Source organism: Sturnira hondurensis, unplaced genomic scaffold (assembly GCF_014824575.4).
Source record: "Sturnira hondurensis isolate 20B ecotype Veracruz unplaced genomic scaffold, ASM1482457v3 Scaffold0016135, whole genome shotgun sequence".
Lineage (NCBI taxonomy): Eukaryota > Metazoa > Chordata > Mammalia > Chiroptera > Phyllostomidae > Sturnira > Sturnira hondurensis.
In genome coordinates this window covers 1016601-1044188 of record NW_028088766.1, presented here as the reverse complement: position 1 = coordinate 1044188, position 27588 = coordinate 1016601, and the positions used below count along the sequence as shown (strand labels likewise).

Below are 27588 nucleotides of genomic sequence, written 5' to 3'. Positions count from 1 at the left end.
CTGGGCCAGAAGAGAGGCTTCCATCTCCCCTCCACCGTACAACCAGCAACCCCAGGCGTCCTGGCAGACCCTCCCCACCCCAGCAAGGCTGCGCCACAGTGGGGGCCGTGGAGACAGGGCTGCCTCTGTGAGGGCAGCAAGCAGGGTGCTGCCCAACCATGCCCAGGGCCCAAGGGAAAGGGAGGGCGGCCGTACCTTCCTGCTGACCATGCTCTTCTCGCAGTAGCGCCGCACCTGTAAGACCAAGCCCGCTGCAGGTCGTGGGAACCTTAGGCTGAGAAACAAAAGGACCCCTTTCCAAACCCCAGGGAGCAGGACTCACCACCACCACCTCCCCAGGAGCCCAGAGCCTCCTGAGGCTGATGGTGTCATCCTCCTTTCTGAGGTCACTTCTCCCTGTGTCCCTCCATCACTCAGCCCTCTCCCACAGCAGGGCCGCTGCCAGGCCTCACACATGGCCTCCTTACAGAGAAGCCTGCATGGCCCAACCCTCTCAAAGGTGCTCGGTGATAGCTCTGTCCCCTCCACTGTCCTTCAAAATGACAGCACCTAAGCTGCATCTTGAAGGATTGTTAGTTTAAAAATAAAAAGAAATCCTAGGAGCCAAAGCACAAAGGAGATGAAGCTTGGGACTTGTTCAGGGGATGCCTGGGCTGCGGTTCAGTAGGTGTGTGGCTTGGAATGCAAGACGATGACTTTGGAGCCTTTCATGGTTTCTGAAAAGAACAGTATCTTTCAATTAAGAATCACTAGTCTCTAGTTTGTAAAAGCCATTGGAAGGGAAACAGAATGAAGTGAAATAAGAGACCAGAAAGAAGGCAGAGGAAAAAGAGCCATAATGAAGTAGCTATGGAAATGAAAAGGTGGGGTAAATCCAAGTTATTTCAGGCTGTGGGGCCAGGCAGCTGTTGGGATGTGGGACACAATGGGAAAAAGAAAGCACTCAAAAATGACAGGACTGCCAACCGGTCTGAGGGGGATAATGGCAGTAACCATGACCACAATGGGTAAGCCAGGGGCAAGCTGGTTTGAAATGCAAAGTCAGGACACAAAGCAAGCAGGGTCCTGAGTGTGTGCAGCTGGGTTCACAAGCTGGCTCTGCCACGCACCATTTGCGTCCTTTGCGTGGCCTGTGCGTGTTGCCCTCCTGATGTGGCCTCACCCTGTCTCCGTTTCCTTGGCTCTGGAATGGTGATGGCACACCCTGCCCTGGAGTCACAGAAGCTGATTCAAAACACAATAGCTGGTCTGGTCCACTCAGGAAACTAGAACTGCTATGGTGTCATGTCCGGTGCCAGTGGCTATGCCCCACCTGGGAGAGCAGATGGTGTGGGCCTGGGGCAGGCAAAAAACTGGGGCTGCAACCTGGAAAGGCCACGCAAGGGCCCCAGCTGTGTCCTTACTCGCCTCAGCCCAAGGGCAGGGTCATGCTCACAAAATTAACTTCCTGCTCTGCCCAAGGAAGACGCAAAAGGTGGAGGGCCCGGGCCTCCCTACTTCTGCTTATCAGGTACAAAAGCAGGCACCATTTTTTCCCTAATCTCCGTGACCCTAGGCAGAGGATTTTCTTCTTGCTGACACATTGCTTTTTTTAAGGGTTAATGACATGCGTGCCCTGTAGATACTCATCCCTCTGGACTGCTGGAGGACAGAAGGAATTTACTTTTCTTTCCTTCCAGTCTTCCCACAGGTGGTGGTAGGGATAAGATGGGATGTGCTAACATGAACAGGTAAAACCTCTACCTTGAACAGGTTGATGTTGTCGATCTGGCTCTGAAAGAGAAAGTCATTGATGGTCTTCAGCTCGGTCCCTAAGGGCAAACAAACGAGAGCCTGGGAGTTCTGCTCTGAGCCCACAGCTCTGGGCCCCAGAGGGAAGATCAGAACTGGCTCAGACCAGCTCTGGGCCCATGAGGGCTGCCCCCTTACCTGTTTGTGAGAGGCTCTGTGTGTTGGGATTTTGCTCAATGTTCCCTAAAAGAGAGTGCAAACAGGTCAGGATGGTGGTCCTCTACCCCCATCTTCTCACACTCCACCAGGGACCAGTCAAATAAGAACACTTGTGTTTGAGCAGGATTTTTGCAGTTCTTAGAACCCAGAGCACAGGACGTCCCAGGAAGCCTCGAAGTCTGACCCACATGTGACTTCATCCCTTTCACACCTCCTCCAAGGAGGCAGGGACAGAGAGACAGGCCCACTTCACACAGGTGCCAACAGGACGTGGCAGGCTGCACTGGGACAGGCCAAGGCAGAGATGGAAGCGAAGAGCAGCAACATGACACAATCCCGCAGAGCAAACCAGCTGGCATTCCTGACTTCCACTTCTACGGAAGCCTTCAGGGGGATCACGGAGGAAGGACAAGGCTGTTGCACAGAATGCTGGAGAGTCGTGTGGCACCTGGAGCTGGCAGGTTCCAGTTCCTCTCACGGGGCTCAGGAACCAGACACAGGTCACTTCTCTGCTTTTAGCTTCCCTTTCCTCCTGTGTCACTGAAGGTTAACGCGCCTGCACTGCTTCCTCACTGGAGCACTCCACGCTGCTCTCGCTATTGCATAAAGTGCCATATACCTCTACTATATTATAATTACCGCCACAGAATGGTGGCAAATATACCAGGCTTCTAAACAAAGATCTAAGTCAGACAACTCAACTAGGCTCTCTAAAATAAGAATTTTCTTAATGAATGGCCCAGACAATCTGAGGACACGGAAAACCCAGATGCCCTGATGGCACCCCGGGAACCAGGTGAGGCCCGCTGAGCAGGCTGGACTTGGGTGGGCATGGGGCTCCTTACCACCCAGCACAGTCACAAACTTCTCCATCAGATACAGGATCTGCTTGATGTACATCAGGTTCTTGGCCTTCAAACGCTTCCTGAGGACAAACCAGTGGACAGCAAGCAGGGTTACTCTAACAGCAGTTCCCTTCTAGGTGCCCCGAGCTGAGGCCTTTCTGTCTGGTGCTTTCAAAATATGTCCTAAACTACAGACACCCTCCTAGAAAAAGAGCCCAAGGGCCACGTAGGGCCATCCCACACTGACCCTGGCCAGAGTCAGCAACCTCAGTGCTTCGGCTCAGGGGCTCACTTAGGGGTGCTGAGGCTCAGCGGGATTTCCCTTCGCCTGCAGGTGGTGTCTCACCTGTATCGTTCCATGTACTGGAGCAACTGGGAATGTGCCTGGCAGAGCTGGGGAGAGAAGAAATGGGTGTGAGGCAGGCCAGGCTCTGGGCAAATGGCCTAGGGCTATGCTGGTGACATCTTAGACTGTGCCCAGAAAATGCCAGCCCAGGACACACAGGAGGCAATCAGGGGAGCTGGGAGGGGCTGGGAACAGACAAAGCTGTGGGTTTCAAAGGCCCTGAGGCTGGTGGGACCTGAGAGGGAGGGAAAGGAAAGTATGTTCTGCTACAGTGTCCACTTTGTGCCAGGGCAAAGAGCAAGGGCCTGAATCTCCCAGGTCCCTGCTAGTGCTTACTGGGTTGGGAAAGGACCTATTGTGTCCTAGAGTGATGGTTCAAGTTCACCATCACCACCTGGCCTAAGGTCAACCGAGGCACCGGTCAGCAGGTGGGGTGGGGTGTCATGTGGGTTTCAGGGTTAGAAAGCAGTGGTCAGCCCCAGCTCCCCACTACTGGCTGTGTGACCTTAGGCACTGCTTAAACCTTTCTGTATGTCTGAGTTCTCAGTGGACAGTGGGAATGCCAGCCCATGCAGAGTAGGCGAGGCACATACTGGGTGATAAACAGATAGCGGTTTTCAGAAACCTTGAGCATTCCTCAGTTAAATCCCCTCAAAGCAATAGTGATAATAAAAACGTCCAGCTACACGCAGACTCTGCTGCTCTCACGCTGTTATCCGAGGTCATGGAGTCTACAGTTAGCAGCCTCCTGGGCTGAAGGAACTCCGCATAACACAAGCCAGTGAAGACCAAGGGAACGGGCCACTTTGCCTGAGCCGGATGGATCCCCACAGTTCTGAGGTCTGCTGGAAAGCCAGAGCTAGCCCCTCATGAGGCCACTGCCTTGACTCAGTGCACCTCTAACAAGCTCCGTCCCTGGCGGAATCCCAGCTCCAGGCAGTTAGAGGAGTGCCCCTACCTGGGCACCGCTGACCTCTGTACTGTGGATGCCTGTGATGGTGTCGATCAAGTTGTGCGCCTCGTCGATGATCACTACCTGGCCCTGTAGCCGGATCCCCGCGGCCTGCCGGGTGGCCGTGTGCAGCAGCATCTGGTAGGGCAGCACCACCACCTGGGAGGAAGAGATGGTGGCCCCCAGAGTGGTGGCGGGACAGCCCCCACAGCAGGTTCACCCAGCCTGCTCCAAGTTCCTGGTGGGAAGTTTTATTTCCTGCCCAGAACACACACAGAGAGAAAGCTAATGCGTCACATTGCGCTTTTAGCAACAGACTTCCCTCAAAAGTTTTATGTGGAGTGTCAAATGCATAAAACATAAAAGTGAAGCTGATCTAACTTCTGACTGAACGGGGATGAGAGACAGGAGTGAAACCCCTTCGGCTTAGCCAAGTCCATGCCCCCAAGGCAGCCCCTGAGGCACCCAAGCTTCCTTGAAACACTGTGAAAACCACGTGTGTACCAGAGGCAGCCCAGGAGCTGCCATTCCCCCACCCCCCGCAATTCCAACAAAGACACTTAACCTCATGAGCCTTGTTTCCTCATCTGCAAATTGGGCTCAATAAATCCACGTGACGACAGAGTTAAAGAGTGGGGTTAGGGGAACAAAAATAAAGGTTCTCCTTAAGCATTCCAGGGGCCGTGGTGTTACAAAGACTTTCCAATTAAAGGATACTGATAAACAAAGTGAAAATGCAGGGAACTGGAAGCTTAAGACCCAGGCTTTACAGTGGTTCCATTCCACACTTGCTGTGAGAAACAGATAAATCACCTAACCTTTCTGGACCCAGGGTTGCTGTGCGGAGAATGCAGAAAGCGCCCGTCTCAACGAGACACCATAAAAGCCAGTATGAGGTGAAAGGTGCCTTAAAAAGTCAAGATCATGACAACTTCGGGGAACATATAACCGTACTGGCGCACAGCGTGGACCGCACCACCCCTCCGAGTGGCACAGAGAGCCTGGGAAGGGCGTGGGACAGCCGGGGGCCCTGGGGTCCTCCCAGTGCCACACACACAGTGCGGGGCAGGATGCGGAGCCCAGTTAGTGCCACGTGGAATGCTCTACTCATATACTTCCTGGAAAATTTTAAAATCGACTTCAACCTTTTCTTGATAATACAGAACTCTCCACAAATAATAGCCTATTTCCAAAAGTCACTCAAATAAAGGGAGTAGTAAGAAAACAGGTAAGTCATACCAAATAACAAAGACATCAATTCTGGCCTGTCAAACTGGCAGATTTTCTCAATTAAATTATACTCCACATGACCAGTGTAGAAAATAAGATGCTCAAATGCAACAGGCAGGTGCAGGGTCAGGACAGTGACTCTAGAAGGGCATTCGGAAGTAGATGTACGTTCTGTAGCTCCCTTACTCCATTCCTCTCAGTTTCTGCCCTGGCATCTCTCGCTGTGGTTTCAACTAGTCGTGCACACTCCTTCTTGGCTCTGACCTGCTTGCTGTGTCTCATGGTGCCAACAGTCCAAGCAGCTCAGTTACCAAGGAGCCCAGGGCTTCCAGTGACCCTATGTACCAGTGGTTATGTGCCGTCAGTGTGCAGTGTAGTCAGTCAGTCCAGCCACAGCCGGTGACATCTTCCCAAGCTAAGAGGAGTAAAGGATTCCCTCACTGCCTAGGCTGCAGTCAAAGCCAAGAGCTACTGCCCAGCCCTCTGTGGTGTTCACCTGGGCTGCTGGAATGGCAAACCGGCTCCCGTAATAGGGACAGGCCCCAGCCTCCTTCCCCAGGGTCACCAGCTGCTCGATGTCCTTCACCTCCAGGAGAACCTCGTCCCGGAGGAGCTGCAGCTGAGTGTGGTGGTAGAAGGGACAGGCAGCCTGGGGCTCCTTCCTTCTCTTCTTGAGCCCCTCTTCCTCGGCTCTGCTCTTGTTCTCTGTGCGGGGCACCAGAGGGTGGAGAGGCAGAAAGACTGGTAACTGTCCTATGGCCAGGAGCAGGCCTGCAAAGTCAAGTCTACAAAACCCTTTTATGAACTATTTATTTTGGTCTCAGCACAACATTTTGGTGTTTCGGTCTGTGTTCAAAGCCAGGGTTTTAGAATGAACACTGACCCAGAAGGCAAAAAAAAAAAAAACCCCTGTTCCCAAGGAGAGGATCTTTAGGAAGAAACCATCACTTCTATTAAGATGCTCTCTGTATTTCCTGTGGCCCTGGTCCATGCCCCTCCTGCCCCCTCACTCCCAGTACTGCCCCAGGCCACAGGACGGTCGCAGAGGCTGCTCCTTTAGCTCAAGGGTGGCTACCATGTCTGCCCCTCTGCAGCTCCACACAGCGGTCGTTGATCAGCTGCACAGAAGCCAGGTTTTTCACGTCTTTGTTTATACACAGAGTCTGTACGACAAAGGAGCAAGGGTTAAAGAACCGGTGCTGGATGCCTAAATGACACACAGCAGCCCACCCCCCTCTGCTTCCTTCCAAGGGCCAGCAAGGCCAGGGAAGGGGCTACCCTCCCCCAGCTCAGCCTGCCTTGGACCCATCCTTCCTCTAGGCCTGGAAGGCGAAGACAAACACAGGGAAGGAAGCAGATAGCACCTGGGCTGAGACACCCTGCTTCTGCCTACCTGCCGAGAGCCCAGGGAGACGAGCCGGGTGTCCTTGCCAAAGGGGCTCTTCTGTACCTCGCTCACAAACTGGGCCAGCTGGGAGTGGGTCCGACTGCAGTAATAAATCTGATCCAGGGAAAAGCAGGGGGTTTTAAAGGAGGTAGCATCCTCAGATACTCTCTGCACATCAAGGAATGCCACGGCCTGACGGGCTGAGCGAACAGAGAGGTTGGCCACAAATACACACACCTGAAGCAATGACTGTTTCACAGAAGATCTTGGCAAATACAGGGCCCAGTGACTCCCCACCTTACTCTCAATTCCTGAAGTTCAACAGAATGCGTACAGGACAGGACTATTCCTCTTGGTCATGCTCAGCCTCTAATCCCACTATTCTGCAGGGGCTGGTCATCTTAGGAAAGGCCATCTCCCTGAGTGGTGACTCTTGGCATGGAAAAGGTTCCTAAGACCCTGGGGAATGTGTGAGGGGGGCTGTTCCACACCCCACCCCCAAAGGGCTTAGAGGATGGGCTGGCCGTAAAGCAGGAGGCCCTGCTGAATACTCTCTCTCTGAACTGTGCCAAGATTTAGAATAGGAGAGAAAAAGAGAAAATATCTAATTTTAACAGAGAAAACAGAAGTCTTGCATTAATGAAACCAAATGATTTGACATTTGAGTCCGGTCGGCACTGCATGTGCACTGTGGCACTCCGCGCAAGTGAAAGTATGAAAAGAGGAGCACACCATCAGACACCCAAAGGGCAGAGAGAAACTTTCACTCTGACCGGCCCTGGCCTTCCCTGCATCCCAAATGGAGAGAGAAACCCTGGATCCTTGGCCCAGAATGGCTGCTCTTCGATGCCCTGGGGTGCATGAGCCCAGGCCTTGCTCCCAGGACAGGTCTCCCCAGGTGCCCAGCCCAGCAGGCCAGTGAGCACCTACAGACCAAGGTCTGGGTCTGGGGAGATGGAGTCAGTGGGCAGGAGGGACTTCACAGTCTCCCTGGGGATGGAGAGCCCTGGACTCAAGACCAATCACAGGAGAGCAGAAGACCAGGATATGGCATCTTACCTTAGTTACATGTTCTTCCTCCAGGTCATCCTCATCCTCCTCTAATCTGAGAGGGAAAAACAGAACACAGAAAAAACAGTCTCCTCAGAGAACTCGGGTCAACTAGAGAGATGCATTTACTGAGCATCTACCACATGCCAGCGACCAGCCCTTGACTGAAACAAACAAGGATGGAACTGAGGATGGAGCTCTGCACCAGAGGACAGACACATCCCCGCAGGGAAGTTCCACCAAAGCAGCAGGCACTTGCTTGCTCCCTCGGTCAGAGATGCCCCCAGGCTGACACCACAGCCATCCTTCCACTGCCACTCAGGAGAGGACAGAGAAAGGACATGGTATTCCCAAAGCCAAGGCTCAATGTCTGACTGCCACGGAAGTCCCCTCTCCCTTCACTATCCAACTTCCAGCAAACTGGACTTGTCTCATCTCAGTTCCCCAGAGCCGGGGACATGCTGTGTTCTGCACCTGGAATGCTCTCTGCCCTCACTTCCTCCTTTGACCGAGCCAACTCCTAGTCAACCTCCAGACCTCCACAAATATATCACCTCCTCGGGGCCACCTCCCTCCACCTCCCCTGGCAGGCTTGGCTGCCCTGTGACACAACTCCACGGCCCCTGCACCTGTTCCCTGTATACTCATCCCGTTCAAAGCCATTCCTTCTCCTTCTGTCTCCTTGACCACACTGTCACACCCACAGGCAGGACCGCAGGGCATGTCTCATTTCTGTGGAGTGCCACCCCCCCGGCCCCAACCCTGCACACAGCAGGAACTCCGTGCACATTTCTGAGTGAGTGAATAAAAGGTGCTGTCATTCGTGACCAGACAAATCTCTTCTCTCCTCAGTCTACCCTTTCTAGGGGTGAACGAGGAGCCCATCAACACTGGGCACTGATGACTCAGTCCTGCCATACTTGGCTGGATGATTAGTCAACATCATCTGTCTAAGCTCCCTAGAAGACACAAAAACCTTTTACAGATACATTCCTCCTTGTGTATGAGATAGGGCTATCACATTAACTTTTGTTGTTTACCAGGCAGGCCAATTCAGTTTTTTTTTAAAAGCAGAAGTGCTAACTGCCTTGAGCTAGGAGAAAAAGAGTTATTTACAGGGGCGGCTTCCTGGTCAGTAAAGAATTGTTCGGTCAGCTTTGTCGAAAAGGCCTGGATTGAAATCACACGCCACATTGTGAACAAGCTCAGCAGGATCCAGCTGCAGAGCAGACAGACTGTGAAGAAGCATTGGTTTATCCTTAACCAGAGTCAGCCGAGGGTTTCAGGCCCTGAAGTTACACTTCAGACACACACAATGACCACGGCACTGATGAAAATGAGGGACATGCAGGACCTATTGTCACCTTCTGAGGACAGGAAAGACCTCTTCGGAGCTGGGGGTTTTGACGGATAATCTGTCGGAACACTCACACCTTAGAGGAAGAGCCACTGAACCTCAAGGTTGTAATGACCTTTCTAACATCAAAATCCACTCCCTTGCTTGAAACCTCCCACAAAGTCCCACTGCACTGACAGTAACATCCAAATGCCTAACTACCAGCTGCCTCATCTTTGGCCATTTCTTCCTTTCTTCCTTAAGCTCTCACTGCTCGACACATGAGCCTTCTTTCTCCTCCCCAAACACACCAAACCTGTTCCATGTCCAGACCGCTGCACTGACAGGTCTCTGATCACAACCCTCCCAGCTCTTCCCATGAATCTTTCTCATGCTTCAGGCCTTGGCACAAACATCACCTCCTCCGAAGGCCTTCCCCGACTCGTCCACCTGGAGGTGCAAACCACACCCCACCCACTTCACGCTGCTTCACTGCCCTCAGAGGCGAATGTGCTACTTTCAAATAAGGGCTGTTTTCACACTTACTATCTGTCTCCCTCCACTAAATGCAAGTTCTAGTGTCCTAGAACTAATGTCCCCTGAGGGCAGGGGACACTTCTGTCTTATTCAGCTCCGTATCCATAGCATCCACAGCATCCACAGCATCTAGACACGCACCATATCCAGAGCAGACACTCACAGGTCATTTGGGAAGCTAATTCATCAATGAAAAAGGAGAATCTCACGACAGGCCGTGTGGTCCAGAAACACACCTACTTGTTATCTGTGCTTCTAGTTCACCCACGTATCATAGCCCATAAATTAGAAACTTATTAACCTGGACCAACAGGTGACTGACAGTGAAAAGAAAAGCAGCTAAGGATGCCTCAGTGGGTTCATCACAAATCTGACCCACTGTGGTTTGGTACTTAGGAGCCCAAGATCTAGAGCTGGGGGTGAGGGTTCAAGTCTCAGCTCTCCGCTGCGGGGCCTTGTGTTCTTGGCCGAGGCATCACTCCTTGCTGACCACAGTGTCCTCAGGTATAAATGGAAGAGACTTCCAGTCAAGAAGGTGACATAGCCAGCTATGGCTTCTTTGCACAACCATGTCAAAATTGCAACTAAAATATAGAACAACCATCATTCAGAACCATCAGAAATTGAGTTGAATGGAAGTTGGAAAACTACAGAATTAAAGGACCCATGTCCATCCAGACTGGTAGGAGGGGTGGACACACAGAATGAGCTGGTCCCACATCCATATGTGGTAGATGAAAATTTAGGAGGGATATCTCAGGAGCCAGGAGTCCCAGCCCCACACCAGACCTGCTACCCCACAGTTCCAGTGCCAGGAAGGTAAGTCTTCACAACTTCTGGCTGTAAAAACCAGCTGGGATGACTTGGTGGAAGCTCCTCTTAAAGAGCCCACACACAGATTCACCTACTCAGACTCGCTCCCCCTGAGCCCTAGCACCAGGGGGAGCAGCTTGAAGGGCACCAGTGGCCCACAGGGAGAAACTGAAGTGTCTGGCATCAAGGTGAGCAGAGGCCATTGTCCCTTAACTAAACCCTCCCCTGAAAGAGCCAGTAAGCTGTGCCATATATGAGATGCCATCAACCTGGCAAACACTGTTTGCTCTGCCCTGGAGATCCACAGAGACCCCATCCTACCCAACTCACGGGCCCACCCAAGCTGCTTTTCCATATGAGTGGCTGCTCTTGGCTCATGCTTCACAACTTCCTAAATCCTCTCAAACAAGCAAGAGCTGGCCTCAGTGAGCCCCAGGCCCAGCACTAGCAGCAGGAAGCCTAGACTCACAGCTTGGCTTTGCCTGGCCATCTCTAAGCCCAGCACGAATAGCAGCCATCTCGGATTGCTTTATAACTCAGGCAGGGTGGCCCTGGGCAAAGCACAGGTGGGGGCTGACCTTAGCCAGCACCACCCAGGAAACCCCAGAGCTTGCTCACCCAGTGGGCTGCTACCTACCACGTCAGCCCACCACCACACTGCGCCCGCACAGCTGATCCTCCACAGACAGCAGACGTTGCAGGTCAGTGGTCACAGCCAGTCCTTGCAGCTGACTGGCCAGGGTGAATCCCTTGCATTGACTTGCTAACAGAAATCAAGGCTCAACTACAAGAGGAGGGCGCACTTAGCCTACACGGAGGTGCATCTAGAGGACCCAGCTTGAATAACTGGGAGGCTGTGCCACTGGGCCCCACAGGACACCTATATTAGACCACACCACCAAGACATGGAACCAAAGCACCTCTACCTAAGACACAGAAAGAAACACAGGAAGGCTGCCAAAATGAGAAGACAAAGAAATGTGGCCCAAATGAAAGAATAATCAAACTCTAGAAAAAGAGCTAAACGTAATGGAGAGAAGCAATCTATCAGATACAGAGTTCAAAACACTGGTTGTAAGGATGCTCAAGGAACCTAGTGAGGACCTCAGCAGCATAAAAAGATCCACTCAGAAACAAAGAATACATTAACTGAAATAAAGAACAATTTACAGGGAAACAACAGTAGAGTGGATGAAGCCAAGAATCAAATCAATGATTTGAAACATAAGAAAGCAAAAAACAGCCAACCAGAAGAAGAAAAAGGAATTTAAAAAATGAGGATAGTAGATAAGCTGCCTCTAGGACAACTTCAAGTGTTCCAACATTCACATCACAGGGGTGCTGGAGAAAAGAAAGAGCAAGAAATTAGAAATCTCTTTGAGAAAATAATGAAAGAAAACTTCCCTGATTTGGTGAAGGAAATAGACATGCAAGAAAAGGAAGAACAGAGAATCCCAAACAAGGGGGATGCAAAGAGGCCCTCTCCAAGACACATCATTATGAAATGCCAAAGGTTAAAGATAAAATCTTAAAAGCAGTAAGAGAACAACAGTTAGTTACCTACAGTGGGGTTCCCATAAGACTGTCAGCTGATTTCTGAAAAGAAACTTTACAGACTGGAAAAGATTAACAAGTACCAAAAGTCATGAAAAGGGGGGACTTCCCTTGAAGATTGCTCTACCCAGCAAAGCTATCATTTAGAATTGAAGGGCAGATAAAGAGCTTCCCAGATAAGAAAAAACTAAAGAAGTTCATCATCACCAAACCATTATTATAGAAAATGTTAAATAGACTTATTTAAGAAAAAGGAGATCAAAACTACGAACAATAAAAGGACAAAAATGCATATCTATCAACAACTGAATTCCAAAAAGCAAACTAAGCAAACCAGAAGAGCAGAGACAGACTCATGAACATGGACAGCCTTCTGATGGTTGCCAGATGGGAAGGGGATGAGGGGAAATGGGTGAAGAGGCAAGGGGTTAAGAAGCAAATAGGGAGTTACAGAATAGGGGCTTTAAGGTACAGTGTAGGAAATGGAATAGCCAAAGAACTTACAGGTATAACCTGTGGACATGAACAATGGTATGGGGGCTGCCTGAGAAAGTGGGGGATCTGAGTGCAGGGGAACAAAGAGAGGAAAATCCCTTTGCGATTAGGTACTAGCATAATCAATAAAAGATAATAAAAAATAAAAATAAAGGGAAGACACAGGTATCGTTGTGAAAATAATGGTGTTAACACACATGCAGCCAGTGCCTGGCAGAAAGAGAGGGCTGGTCATCACTGTCATTACCACTTCGGCCTCCTAAGGAGGAGCCTCAATGAGGGAACAGGGGCAGTGGCTGACATTCCATCCTTTCAGACGCCCTATGAGTGACAAAGCAGCCTGCCTCTTTCTGGGCATGAAGAAGGAGCTGCGTCCCAGGAAGTCTCCTGGCAGACTCAGCAGGGCAGTGGGAGGGGCAGAAGTGCTATCTCACCTGTTAGCTGTTCCCTTCTCCTCATCACTCTCGTACTCCGAGAGGACCAGCTCCTCCTCCCCAGATGCTAGCTGCTCTGGCGGCTCAGCCTCTGTCCCTGTGGCCAGTATGTCCTTGCTGAGGCGGATGAGACGCTTGGTCTCTTCTTCTTCCAGTCTCTGTTTAGGAGCATTGCAAGTGGGGAAAGAGAACAACTCAGTAATGGTGCCTCCACTTCCTTGACAGAGTCAGCCTCAGTATGGCTATTCCCCAGAACAATACACACATGCCATTAACATGGGCCTTGCTGTTTTATTGATATCAATGCCTTGGCTCAAGCTGCCCAACCACTGGGTGAGAAGATCTTAGCCAGTGGAGGGCAGGCAGAGGAGACCAAGGTCCCGGACACTCACCCAAACGAGCCACACCTTATGGCCTCAAGCAGCTACTCCAGAAGGGGACACTCACCTCACGTTTGGCTGCATACTTGAGCTGTGTATTGTGACGGAGTTGCAGCAGGCGTTCTTCTCTCTTCTTTCTCCTGATCTGCTCCTTCTAAAAGGTAAAGAAGCCACAAAGGAGACTCCAGCAGGAAGCCCCAAACCAAGGCCTTTCTAAAAAAGTCTGGGGCTGCTTGGCTTAGTGCCTCTTCACTCAGGGTAATCTGCCTCCCTTGGCCAGCACTCCTCACCAGACCCTGAACTTGGCCAGATCCCAGGATCACTGCTCACTGCAGGAAGTCTGTACACTCCCTCCAAAGCCACACACTCTCAATCAAATGCTTTCCTTTTTTTAAATATATTTTACTGATTATACCATTACAGTTGTTCTATTCCCCCCCTTCATTCCCCTCCACCCGCACACTCCCTCCCCCACCATTCTCCCTCCTTAGTTTATAACCACGTGTCTCAAGTTCTTTAGATTCTATATTTCCCCCACTATTCTTGCCCTCCCCCTATCTATTTTCTACCTACTGTCTATGCTATTTTCTGTACCTTCTCCCCCCTTCTCCTCCTCCCACTCCCCTGTTGCTAACCCTCCATGTGTTCTTCATTTCTATGGTTCCACTCCTGATCTAGCTGTCCTTTTGGTTTGCTTTTGTTTTAGGTGTGGTTGTTAATAACTGTGAGTTTGCTGTCCTTTCACTGTTCATATTTTTCATCTTCTTTTTCTTATATAAGTCCCTTTAGCATTTCATATAATAAGGGCTTGGTGATGATGAACTCCTTGAACTTGACCTTATCTGAGAAGCACTTTATCTGTCCTTCCATTCTAAATGAAAGTTTTGCTGGATAAAGCAATCTTGGCTGTAGGTCTTTGGATTTCATGACTTGGAATACTTCTTTCCAGCCCCTTCTTGCCTGTAAGGTCTCTTTTGAGAAATCCGCTGACAGTCTGATGGGTACTCCTTTGTAGGTGACTGTCCCCTTATCTCTTGCTGCTTCTAGAATTCTCTCCTTCATTTTAATCTTGGCTAATGTAATTATGATGTGCCTTGGTGTGTTCCTTCTTGGGTCCAACTTCTTTGGGACTCTCTGAGCTTCCTGGATTTCCTGGAAGTCTATTTCCTTTGCCAGACTGGGGAAGTTCTCTTTTATTATTTGTTCAAATACGTTTTACACTCATGGCTGTTTCTTTCCCCCTTCTGGTACCCCTATAATTCGGATGTTGGAACATTTAAAGATGTCCTGGAGGTTCCTAAGCCTCTCCTCATTTTTTTGAATTCTCATTTCTTCATTCCTTTCTGGTTGGATGTTTCGTTCTTCCTTCTGGTCCATTCCACTGATTTGAGTCCCAGTTTCCTTTCCATCGCTATTGGTTTCCTGTGTATCTCCCTTCATTTCAATTAGTTTAGCCTTCATATGTTCCTTTAATTTGTGACTATAATCAACCAGTTCTGTTAGCATCCTGATAAATAGTGTCTTGAATTGTGCTTCTGAGAGGCTGGCAATTTCTCGGTCGCTTAGAGTTATTGGCTCTGGGACTTTGAGTTCTTCTTGCGCCATCTTTTGGGCTGTTCCTGCCTGTTCCATAGCAGGATCTGAGCCCTAAGGTGTTCACTAGCGCAGGGCAACTTAGTCAGTGGGTTGTGACGCTGTATGTGGGGGCGGGGTCAAAGAGGGACTATGGCGTCCCGTCTGCCGCCTGCCGCCGCGGCCCTCACCGGTGCCGTAGCTGCTGCCGTCACCGGGCCCACGCGTTTTGTCCCACTGCACTCGAGTGTGCCACTGCCGTCAGTCCTCGACCCCTGGGGCCTGAGTGGTCCGTCTCACTGTGCGCGAATGTGCGACCGCAGTCAGTCTGCCCCGCACCCCGACTGGTTCCGGGCTGCCTGCATGCCTAGGTCCGGGGATCTTTCCTGCCCGACCCTGCTCGCTGCTGGCTCCGCCCCTCTTACCATCCCCGTTGAACGGTTAGATGTAGTCAGACTTCCGTATAATTCAATTTTCTGTCCTTTGGCTGTGTCTTTGTTTCTCCAAACCTTTGTTGTATTCAAACTTGGTTGTGGAAGAAGGCACAGTGTTTCCACCTATGCCTCCATCTTGGCGGAAGTCCTAATCAAATGCATTCCTTAACTGAGTTAGTAGCCACAAAACCCTGTGGCCAATGGCAACAGTGAGGAAGGGTCCTTTCCCAGGTGGTAATGAATGGGAACTGCCAGTCCTGGTCTAGAGACAGCTGTGTTAAGCATTGACATCAGCTTAAAAAAGACAGACAGCAAGGGTGTGGCCCACTGACCCAAGAAAGTTGCCACGCAAGCTCGGAGGCACTGCAAAGGCAAAGAACACATGATATCTAAATCCAACATAACCAATGCAGTCCTGTTTCTTAGCTCACTCCCACTTCCTGTTGTCATAAATCTCACCTTTAGCCGATCTACCAGGTCCCTTTCTTCTTTCTTCTGCACAAACTGCGTAATCCAGTCAGGTTCTCCAGTAGACCTCAGGGTGTCTGGCGGCTCTTGACAAGAGGATGAAATAAATGGGGGCTGATCCTTCCCATCATTTAAGGGGGCAATTCCAGTTTCAAGGAGTCCTGCCTCTTCTTGGTGTTTCTTCTGTTCAAAGTCACGGAGCCAGGTCAGAGCCCCACAAATAAGACTTAAGGATTTTCCCTATGGGAAAAGAAATGTTTTCAGAAACAGAGAACAAAAGCAAAGCTTCCCAGAATGACCTTGTCCATTCTACTAAAGCTTTGAGGAAGGTCTGACTTTAAGTATGAGAGGGTGCTCTAAGACCAGCCTGGGGAAGGAAAAGAAGGAAATTAGCAAGAGAATAGCCAGGAAAAGTAGAACCAAAGAAGAAATAAAAATGAAGTTCTTTGCTTAATTATACAGCTGACAACTCCTAAAACAATTTAAAGTGACTCATCAGGTTACATACAACTTCTGCAAGTTAACATAATCAGAAGAAGGTGAGAAATTAGATGAACAGCCCCCAAAAGCATCAAGGCCAGGGAAAGCAGAGCATGAAACCCCACCCACATGCTGAGGACGAGCCACCTCGACTGGCCTTTTGAAGCAGCCAGTGTGCAGACAGAGCATGAGCAGTCCTGGGGGTCCCGGTGCTCAGGACTCTGTTAAAGCAAACCCATGACTCTGATGAACACAGCTCTTGATTTAAAGATCAGAATTTTCCCAGTGGGTCTGTGTTACGGGTTCAGTCATGTCTCCCCAAAGTTCATATATCATACTTCCAACTCCCTACGTCTCAGAATGTGGCCTTATTTAGAAGCAGGGTCAGAGCCAATGTAGTCAGTTAGATGAGGTGGACCTGACTCCAGAATGACTGGTGTCCTCATAAAAAGGGGAGAAAATGTTACCTTTTAGTTCATTCGCTTTTAATTGCATGGTTCCCATACAATAAACATTCTCAAGTGTAAGCAACGGGGAATAATGTAAACTCTGCAGAAACTGAAAATAAATCAGTTCCTTTCAAACTTGGTGGAGGTCCTCTGAACACTATGCTTGGCTGTGACCACCAGTCCTGTGGCACTGCGTAATGACTACTGTAGGGGACCAGTTTGTTTTAGTCTGGCAAATGTGACTCAGCCCAGTATGGAAACCCTACAGAAGTGAAGTGGTGGGCAGGAGCCAGACCTTCAAACCGAGTTTTCCCATGAGAATCAGGCCTAGAAAATAGATACAGACTGTTATGGCTTGCTCTTGCTAAAACTCCATCACCCTGGTCTAAAACAACAAATGTATATTGTCTATCTTCAAGGTAATAGCCAAAGCTTGTATAAATTTTCCCAAGGACAAAGCTAATCAGCTCATTGCCATTCCCCTCTGCATGTTATTTTCATTTCCTTGATTGTACCTAAAATGTAGCCAATAGTATTCTATGCAATAGATAATAAATCTTTCTCTGATGCAAGACCTGAGGAAAACAATAAAAGCCTGTCTAGGCAAGGGTCGGGGCGCTCTCCCCTTGAGAGAGTAGCCATGCTCTCTCAAGGAAATGAAAGCCATGCTCTGGGGCCCGGCAGGTGAAGGTTGGCTGGGGCGGTGGCAGACGCCAGTAAAAGGTGGCTGGACATTGAACCAGGAGATTTGTCCAGGTCGGGCTGCAGCCGGGCATACGTGCGGGAACTAGTCTGGCCACAGGGAACACCCCACTGCTTCAGCACCAAAGGCCGCGTTCCCCAGACGTGCCAGCGCCAAGGAGGTGGGGGTGTGGGGGCAGGGGTGGTGCGCATGGCCGAGAGCTCCCTTCCTCCCAGCTCTCTCCAGACTCTGGCGATAGGAGGCGGCTGCGACCAAGAGGCTAGATTATAATAGATAACACGAGGCAAATGTTATGTAAATAATTGCTATACTGAAGTCTGCACGTGTTCAGCAACCATTGTAGGTCTAACTACATAGTACATGTCAGCAACAAGGTAGCTCCCCCCCCAGACTAATATTTTTGATCTGAGGTTGATTGAATCCGTGGGTGCTGAACTTTCTATGGCCTGGAAACCTGTATCCTATTGAGAACACTGGATAATATGTGAGCAATTGGCATAAGCATATTTTTAAACAAACTTTTAAAAGGCAGTTATTAACTCTAGAAAAACAAAATTATTCGAGGAAAAAAACAATCAGAGTATACTGACTTAGCAGAGACTAAAAATAGATTACTACATCAGGACAGAGAGGGAAAAGAAATGGGAAGAAAGCTACATCTTATCCATCACAACAGGAAGGCACCCATGATTAAAATCAAGAAATCAAGAAACAGCAGCACACAGTTTACAATTTCAAAATGTGCTATGCAAGTGTATTTCCTAAAATACAGACAAAAGAACTAAAAGCACCTGCCCACCAAATCATTAAGTTTGACTTGTAAGTAACATGTAGTATTTTGTGATAACGATTTTTATAGGGCTTTAAACGAAGGAGTCCAACAAAGTCAAACACTGTGGAGTAGTGAAAATAAGGACTTTCAATATCCAGATCTATGAAGCAGGAAGTCACTACTGATCTTAAGAAGACATTTCGGTGGGTTGGTAGCGGAAGAAGTCACACTGTGCTGGGTTTCAATGGAAGGTACAAATGCTAGTGGAATACTAGTTAAAAAAAAACAACACCCCCCTGCACATTGCATTCCTGACCTGCACTCTATCCATTGGCAGGACTTGTTCTCTCCTACTCATTAAACATACATGGAAGAACAAAATGAAACAGCACAGTACCCCAGTCTGCCCTCCTCCTGTCTCAGGAGATCATGTCATCTCGAGAAACGTGACATGCTTCCATCAGCAAGTGAGAGAAAAGGAATGGGTCACTCTCTTTTATTCATTCAACACACACTTACTAAGAGCCTTTTGGGGACCTAATAGGCCAAGCTCTTCTAGATGACAGGGACATAGAAATGAGGACCACAAGGTCATATCCTCCAGGAGGTCATGGCCTAGTTGAGGGACCTTCACATCAACGCATACATTCTACTATCACGTAGTACTTGCTATAAAAGACAATAAATAAGTACAAGAGAGAAACAACACTGGATCACCACAGCCCTAGAAATCCTCAACAGTCAATATCTAATAAATCCCTCATTGCGGGCCAGGAAGAAAAACTTAGGGGCCCTTGCAGCACTTGGTAACCTAGTTCCTGGAGATTAGACCAATGTATTCAGTATGTGAATAAACCAAAGTAATTTCTATGTTGCTCAACATCAAAGCAGTTGTGTGCCCAGAGAAATCCAGAAAAGTTCAGTGCTATGCTTCTATAGCCATTCAGATTCTCATTCACTTTCAGTCTAATTTTCCGTGGACCCTGGGGTGTGTTTAATGATTTAATAGAGAGGAGTGAGCATGCCTAAGTCCCCTCAGATTTTCATTTCAAACCATGAACAAATCTCTGCTTGGATAAATAAGCCTCTGAATAGTTGTAATCGAGGACTCCCAAGAGCCCTCTTGGGCCCCACTCTTCATACTTACAGTGCCGGTTGGACTCTCAAATATCCCAATCTTGCCAGCCTCCAACACCTGGTAGAGCTCTGCCATGAAGTCTTTCTGGATGGAATAGGGTGTGAAAGGAAAAGGGAAATGGATGCCACCAATCTCCTGGGTTTTATCAGCCATGATCCTAAGAGGAAACAAAAACAAAAGAACAAAGCAACTTATGGTTCTCTGATGAGCCAGAAAGAACTGGTTTGAAAACTAGAACAATTCCTAAGAACAGTCTCAGGACCAGTTATGGAACTTCTCCTTAGGTTGTACATTTTTTTGCAAACACACACCATGCTCTCTCCATCATGTGCATGTCCCCATGAAGCCATACCAAGCCATGGGGAATCCATTTAGTGACATTTATCACAAGGGGCTCTAGAAGAAGGAAGCCTAGGAAAGTCCCTGTACAGGAACTCCTTGCCATTTTACCTGGGATGTTTTTGCTGCTAGGATAGCCTTAGTGCCCCCTATGAAGGGCTTGGAGATTTCCTCTGGGATCAGAGGTGTTCCTTTAATCATGTCTCTAGTCTTTCTTTTCTCCCTTGTCCTCAGGGTAGCATTTGCATGATATATTTGCTTCACTTTATCCTGTTGCAAAGATTTCTAAGTAAAATCATGGCACACCGGCAGAAAATTACAAGTACCATTACAGCTTTTCTTATGTGGCACAGATTAACATACATAACACTATTTTACAGATTATCTTCAAATTGCTTGTGAGTTCATCCTACCCTCCATTTCCAGTACCAACCAGAGCTGCCTCCACAAAATGGTTGGGCCTCAAGAACCAGAGCTTTCTGTCTGGTTCCAGACTGGCAGAGTGCTCTTCACAAGGACTACGCCCAGCTGGAAGAGCTCCACAAAGGGAGACCACGGCATCTCTCTCCCCTGCCAGGCCAAGGTCTAAGGCAAACTCTTCCCCTCCGTGTCTATGTCATCTTTTTGTCCTCTTCTGAGCCTGATTTCTCTGAGCGTTTGCATCTAAGGGACTTTCTTCCCTTGATCACCATTTGGGAGACTGACTCTTCCACCCTGGTCCCACACTCTCTCTATGGCAGTCACTGCTCCAAGCTCTTTAGCAGGCCCATCTTTCACAAGTACAAACATTAATAACCCTAAAACCATTTGCATCTTTGTTACCTAACTAGCCTCAATAAAACCAACAGCAGTGTCTGTTCAACAGGAGGGGAAAGGCAGCTGCTGTAATGCTCTTCCAGTTACAGTGTAGGGACAGTTCAAACGACTGCAGAGGTAGGAGGGTGAACTACAAGAAGAGTGACTCTGAAACACATGGACAATTCAATAATGAGAGGGAGGCCTGTAATCAAATAACCATTACAATGTGAAGGGGTGGAGCAAGGCATGGAACAAATTTGGAGCACCTGTGTGCTAAGAGTGCTTAGCAAAGTAATCTGCTAAATTACTTTGAGTGATTTAGTTAATCACTCCACAGGCCCTTTTGCTTTTATTATCTCATTTAATCTGAAAAACACTTAAGGATACAGTTGTTGCATATAGATACTTACAGAAATGAAATAATTGCTCAAAGTCTCAGCTAGTTAGAGGAAAACCAGGGATCCAAACCCAGGTCCAGATGACTGTTTTAGTCAAAGTTAACTGGCCACAGGAGATAACTAACAGACATAAAAGGGAGATTTACTGGAAAGATACCTATGGAGAATTGAGATCATCTGGAAAAATCAACAGAAGCCACCACCAGGGTGGGAGTTCTGGCACACTAGAACTACTGACACACTCAGATCTAAAACAGCTCCCAGAACCTCACCAACCAGTAAATCCATGGATTTTCATTCTCTGGCTCACTCACATGCCAGATGGAACCTCTAACTGACCTCCTCTGCTTACTCACAGCTCACTCAGAACTTCAGTCTGCACATGGTCACTTCAGCCCTCTGTACCTTTTAGCTTCAGCTCCCACTGCAACAAAATGCTTTTCATGTTTCTCAGTTTTAAACCCCAAGAGAAATATCTAATCAGCACCTTATGCCCTTTTAAGAACAGATCCCTGGTCACCCTACACAAGGGTAAACCACCAGCCTGTCCTGATCCTCCTGGGCCTTGCACTTGCTGCCCTCCCCACTCCCATCCTAGCCTCTGCCCCAGGGAAGGATGAGTCCTCAAGAGTTAGGGCCACTCAGCTCATCAGAGATGACTCTTACTGTTTCACCATCCTAGTGGTCAAATACCCTCCCTCCAAATATAGGTATGTGTGTGCACACGTGCGCGCGCGCGCACACACACACACACACACACACACTGCTCTACTTTAAGTCACTCTTTTATTTCAATACCCTATGTTTAATTTCTTCATACCTCTTAGCACTCACAGCTAACTGGATTGGCCAAAAAGTCCATGTAGTTTTTTCCTCATAAAAAAAAGACACAATTTCCATTTCCACCAATAACTTTATTGATTTGGGTATTTTCAGTATGCCAGCTCTCTCCTGCTTGTGTATCATTGATTGTTCTCAATTAATACCTCGTTTTGATTGCTATCAAGTTCAACTGGTCTAACCAATCCTGGAATATTGTCCTGGAGAAATCTCCAGCACCAAACTTTGCACACCACTTGTGACATGTTTGACCAATCACAGTATGTTTTCCATACACTGCCCCAATCTACGATGTGCTTCGGTTGTGTTTTTACCTTTCTTGACATAATGAAGCATAATATGCTGAAAATGATGTTTCTTCCTTCTTTAATATTAAAATGGCAACACAAAAATTCACCAATTTTGATATGCTTTTTTAAGGCACATCAATGTAAAAGCTGTCACACAAAAAATCTAACAAAGTTGTCTTGAATGTAGTTAAAGACAACTGAGTGTGACTAGAGCCATCTTACAGAAAAAACCAAATGAACTTCTTGGCCAGTCCACTATTTTATTTAGTCCGTCCCACTAGAATATGTGAGGTCTGTCTGTATAAAGTCCAGCCACTGTTAACATAATGGGAATTGTTTGCACCAAATTGATGTAACCCGGCAGCCAGGGTGGGTGGACTGAAATGCACATGTGTGAACAATGATTATTTTACTTTACTAGTCAAGGGGTTGGTAGATGCCATTGAGTGACTGTACATTGTGTGGCTGTTGCAAAATGACTGAGCAAGTAGAACAATGAATCTGCATCAAATTGTGTTAAGCTTGAACATTCCTCAGCGAAAACTATCCATATGATTCAGAAGGCCACGGCTATGGGCAAGTGGTGACTGGCAGCCTTATCAGGACAACACTCTTCCTGATAAATCATGTCTTGTACAGTTTTTTTGGCAGCACATCACATTGCCCAGCTGATTCAGCCCCACTAGAGTCCGCATTTGGTGCCCTGAAACTTGTGGCTATTCCCAAAACTAAAATCACCTTGGAAATGGAAGAGATTTCAGACTGTTGATGAGATACAGGAAAATATGTTGGGGCTGCTGCTGGCAACTGGGAGAAATGTGTGAGGTCCCAAGGTGCCTCCTCTGAAGGGGACTGAGGCGCCATTGTCCTATGTACATTGTTTCTTGTATCTTCTTCAATAAGTGCCTCTAGTTTTCATAGTACATGACTGGGTACCTTCTGGACAGACCTTGTAAGCAGCATATAAGGGACCTTGTCTGTCTTGTTTTTCCCTACCCTTAGCACTCAGAGAACCAGGTGCTTTGGCAACTAGAAGGCATTCAATAAAAATCTGATGCATAAATAAAAAACCAGTTTGACATGGGGGCTATAGGTGGAGGTTTCTGTTCTTCAGAGGTAAGGGTGGAAGATCCCCTGTGACTTAAATATCTAGTCTGCAGGACAGTTCTTTAAGTTTCAAACTGTCTTCATATAACCTCACAACAACCCTGTGCGACCAGTATTTTTATTAGCTCCATTTTACAGATGAAGAAATTGACACTCAGAAATGTTCAGTGATTTGCCCTCAGCCAATGAGAAACTGCCTGAACCTGAGCTTTGAAAGCACATCTGCCAGACCATCGAGACCCTGACTTTGTATGGCCTCACTCTCCCTTCTCACCAGGATAGGGAGATAGAGAGATAGGGTGAAGAGACTTGGTTAGAGTGACAACAGGAAACAATACAGAAAGACGGTCATTATCATTTAATTCACTGTCGGTGGTAATTATGGATCTCATTATTCAAGAAGCGGCACAAAGCTAAGGGAAAGGTTAAAGAAGGGTTTAGCCCCTGCCAGGTGGCACAGTTGGTTGGAGCTTTGTCCCCCACACCAAAAGGTTGTGGTTTGATTCCCAGTCAGGGTACATACCTAGGTTGCAGGATTGATGCCTGGTCTGGTTACCTATGGGAGGCAACCAATCAATGTTTCTCTCTCACACTGATGTTTCTCTCTCCCTTCTCCTCTCTCTAATTCAATAAACATACCCTTGGGTGAGGATTTAAAAATAAGGGTTAAGATAAATCCATGAATAGTGGATACACTAAGCACACCTTTTAAGGATGCTTGGTGTTGCTTTTTCTGACCTCTTTAGGTTGGTTCCAGGGAGCTCAATCGTGACCTCCCACACAAGTTCTTCCTGGAATTCCTCACCAGTGCTAAGGCACATACCAGCACAGAAAACTTTACACTCATTAACTGTGAAAGAACCTCAGGTACATACTGTCCTAAAGTGTTCATGTTCTTCAGTCTTCAATTATCACTCGTTATTTACTTGGGTATAAACTATTGTTACAGACTGAACTGCCACAGAGTCAGGTGTTAAAGTCTCAACCCCCAACAAGAGACTTGAGACTTTTAGGAGCTAATTAACATTAAATGGAAAAGGTAACTGAGATTAAATTAAGTCATGAACACAGAGGTCCTAATCCTCACAGGAGGAAGAGTGAGAGCTCTCTTCACCAGCCCTGTGCAGACAAGGAGGCCTTCTGTGAGAGAGGAAGGGGGTTCTCGCTGCTGACTGAATAGGATAGGACCTTGGTCTTGGACTTCCCAGCCTCTAAAACTGTAAGAAAAAAATTCTGCTCTTTAAGCTATGCAGCGTATGGTGTTCTCTTATGGGAACCACAGAAGGCAGAAACTATGTTCCACGCACTATCTGGCTTTTAAGCTTCTAAAACGGTTTAACTTCACATACCTGGGAAGACAACCCCGCCTCAAAATAAAACGTCTCCTACACCCACTGTGAATCCAGAGCCACAGTATGCAGCAGAACCCCCATACTGCCACAGCTGGGCGCAAGGCCCCGCCCCACAACCCTGCTCTGGCCTTGTCTTCCCGCCAGCCCCGTTCTCAGAGCTCTCACACTGTGTAGGGAAAACCCGCTACTTCCTAGTATTTACTTCCACTTTTCATGGCATATCCTCCAACAGTGTGGTCAGTTCCACTCATCCGAATCTTCTCGGCTTGAACCTCACTCCCCCTTGATTTTCTGAAGGACAGACACTAGGGAAGAGCCATTAACAGTGTGGGCTCTGGGGTCACACTGCCAAATTTGGGATTCCAGCTGTATTTGTGCCTCAGTTAACACCCCTAACCCTCAGCCTCCTCGTGTGTAAAAGAGAGGTCAAAGCACATACTCACAAGGTTGCAGCGACCCCTAAACAAGATATTTTATGAAAAGCGCTGACTTGGACTACTGAATCCTCTGGTGCGTGTTAATAGGACGCCAAAGCGCCGCTCCAGTTGGACTGCAGCTCCCGCTCTTACGCACCTCCCATTCCCCTTCTCATTGGTTTATTGCCTGTCCATCACACCCTAGCCCCGCCCCTAAATATCCGGAAGGTTTTTCCCGCTCCGGACTACCCCCCCCCCCCCCCCCCCCCCAACCCCGCTTTGCAGACCTCAGGGTTAGGCTCAGCCCGGAGTTTGCCCTTTCTCACTTCGTTTCTCCTCGTCCTAAGCTTTGATACCACGCCGCACCCTGCTCACCCTGTTTTCCGGAAGAACGGCTTTGCTTCAGAGAAGGCTGGTGCGGTAGCAGAGCAAACCTGGATTGAAAATCGCGGCTCCCACGGTCCACACCAACTCCAATAGGCTCGTGCATCGCCGCCACGCCCCCACGCCACTGCGCGTGCTCACACCAGCCTCGGGCGTGTTTCTCTCTTTCTCTGTCTCCCCCACCCCTCTCTCTCTCATTGCCCCACTGCGTTTGCGCGGCTGGTTCCGGAGCCGGGGTGCTTTTTTCCGGCGGTGGGATTGCTGGACAGTGGACTCTCTGAACTTCTCAGAGCACATCCTTTGCTCTGGGTGCTGCACCTCCGCTGCGCTCCCGCCCGGTGCTGAAACTGAGAATCCTGTATACTGGTCCCCGCCATTGTCGGGCCTTAGTATGTACAAACCTGTTATTTTACCTCGCGATCGACGGTACACACCTCTACTGGGTTGTGCAGGAACTAGGACTTTTATTTTTCAATTACGGTTGACATAAAACATTAGTTTGAGGAGTACGACATACTGATTAGATAGACGTTCATATAACTTACGAAGTAAGTGATCACTCTGAAAAGTCTGTTACCCACCTGATACCACATGAAGTTATTGAAATATTACTGGCTTTTTTGTACACTATTTTTACCCCCCTACCCACGTTATAATTGGGACTGGCAATTTCTACTTCTTAGTCCCTTCAACCTTTTCACCCATCAGCTAAATCCCTTCCCATCCCGCAACCCTGGCAACCATTGAATTGTTCTCTGCATCTGAGTTTCTCTTTTGTTTGTTTTCTTTTGTTTTGTAGATCCCACAGAAGTGAAATCATAGAGTATTTGTCTTTGTCTCATTTCACTGAGAATAATACCCGCTGGGTCCTTCCATATTGTCTCAAGTGGCAAGATTTTATTCCTTTTTGTGGCTGAGTAATATCCCATTATATATGTACCACACCTCTGTCCATTTGTCTATGGATGGACACTTATGTTGCGTCCATTTAATGGCCACACGTATAATGATGCGATGGGCTGCATGTATCTTTTCAAATTAGTGTGTTGGATACCTTTGGATAAATACCCAGAAGTGGAATTGCTGGGTCATAAGGTAGTTCTATTTTAAATTTTTTTCAGGAACCTCCATACCATTTTCCACAGTGGCTGCACCAATTTACAATCCCGCCAATAGTGCAGGAGGATTCTCTTTTCTCCACACCCTCACCAACAATTGTTTGTGGATTAACTGATGATGGCCATTCTACAGGTATGAAGTGATAACTCATGGTTAATTTGCATTTCTCTGACAATTAGTGATGTTGAGCATCTTCTCATGTCTATTGGCCATCTGTATGTCTTTTTGGAGAAATGTATATTCAGGTTCTTTGCCCATTTTTAATTGTATTTTTTTGCTATTGACTTGTATGACTTCTTTATAAATTTTAGGTGTTAACTACTTATCAGATGTATCATTGGTGAATATGCTCTCTCACTCAGTGGGTTTCTTTTCATTTTGTCGATGGTTTCCTTTGCTATGCAAACACTGTTTTTCCTAACACCATTTATTTCTTTAAGTATATATTTTTTAACGTACATTTTAGGGTGGGAAGTCTTTTCTTTTTAGATTTAATTTATTTACTTATTTTTACAGAGAAGGGAAAGTGTAACAGGGCACAGTCAGGAGGGGGACCCTAAAAAACGGATTTGGAATGGGATCCAGAACTCAAGGTTTCCAGGAAATATTATGTCCTCACCGCACCCCACCCCACCCCGGGTGTCAGTTGGGGGAAGGGACAAATGAAGCAGGGCAATTGAGAGCTGTTTTGCATAGCAACAGTTTCACAGCTATCCCCTGGAATGGTCACTTAATGTATCTATAACGTTTAACTGGTTTCATAGATATGGTAAATACCTGTGGCTATGCTTTGAGCCAGGGAGAAGGGAGTGGCTTTGAGCCAGGATGTAACTGGGGGCTGGTCCCCTGAGTTACAGTGCCTGAGCGAGAGAGCTTGGAATTGACTGGCTCCACACCATGGGGCCACACTTGCCCAGACTCACTATGGCAGCCCAGTAAAGCTGGGAGGGTATGGGAGTCCCTGCAGGTGTAACTGATTGTAGGAGGAGTTGGAAATGGAGCTGCAAAGGAGGACTGGCATGGGGATTTAAAAGGCAGATGCAGTAGACATTGGGAGAAGCACTCAGTTTTAGCAGAGTTAGGACCCTCTCTTGCCCAGGTGGGAAAGAGAGCCATGCAGCTTTGCCAGAATGGAGATCCCTGTAGCCACGTGAAGAAGAAAGACACGAGCTTTTGGCAGAGTATGAACCCCTGAAGCTTTGGTAGAAGAGGCCCACGTG

At 48.1% G+C, this 27588-nt stretch overlaps 1 protein-coding gene across 8 annotated transcripts in view; it reads right to left on the bottom strand.

Annotated features, from left to right (window-relative positions):
* The window catches only part of DDX11 (DEAD/H-box helicase 11), a 50492-nt gene extending 25157 nt beyond the window's left edge, over positions 1–25335 (bottom strand). For 5 of the 8 annotated variants that reach the window (XR_005069371.1, XM_037065757.1, XM_037065762.1 and 2 more), the window contains exons 1-15: positions 20873–20965; positions 19335–19482; positions 15775–16023; positions 13377–13463; positions 12930–13087; positions 7770–7815; positions 6717–6824; positions 6399–6486; positions 5820–6028; positions 4100–4252; positions 3142–3188; positions 2796–2875; positions 1930–1974; positions 1744–1811; positions 196–234 (exon numbers count right to left, since the gene is read on the bottom strand). Coding sequence is in view for 7 of the 8 variants with exons in the window: in XM_037065757.1 (XP_036921652.1) it covers positions 196–234; positions 1744–1811; positions 1930–1974; positions 2796–2875; positions 3142–3188; positions 4100–4252; positions 5820–6028; positions 6399–6486; positions 6717–6824; positions 7770–7815; positions 12930–13087; positions 13377–13463; positions 15775–16023; positions 19335–19478 (1521 nt within the window). In the remaining variant the exon portion in view is untranslated. Of the gene's footprint in view, positions 1–195; positions 235–1743; positions 1812–1929; positions 1975–2795; positions 2876–3141; positions 3189–4099; positions 4253–5819; positions 6029–6398; positions 6487–6716; positions 6825–7769; positions 7816–12929; positions 13088–13376; positions 13464–15774; positions 16024–19334; positions 19483–20872; positions 20966–23620; positions 23707–24614; positions 24637–25240 lie in introns of those variants that run through there. The other 3 variants (XM_037065758.1, XM_037065761.1, XM_037065759.1) reach the window with 3 other exon arrangements.
* Positions 25336–27588: the final 2253 nt, after the last annotated feature.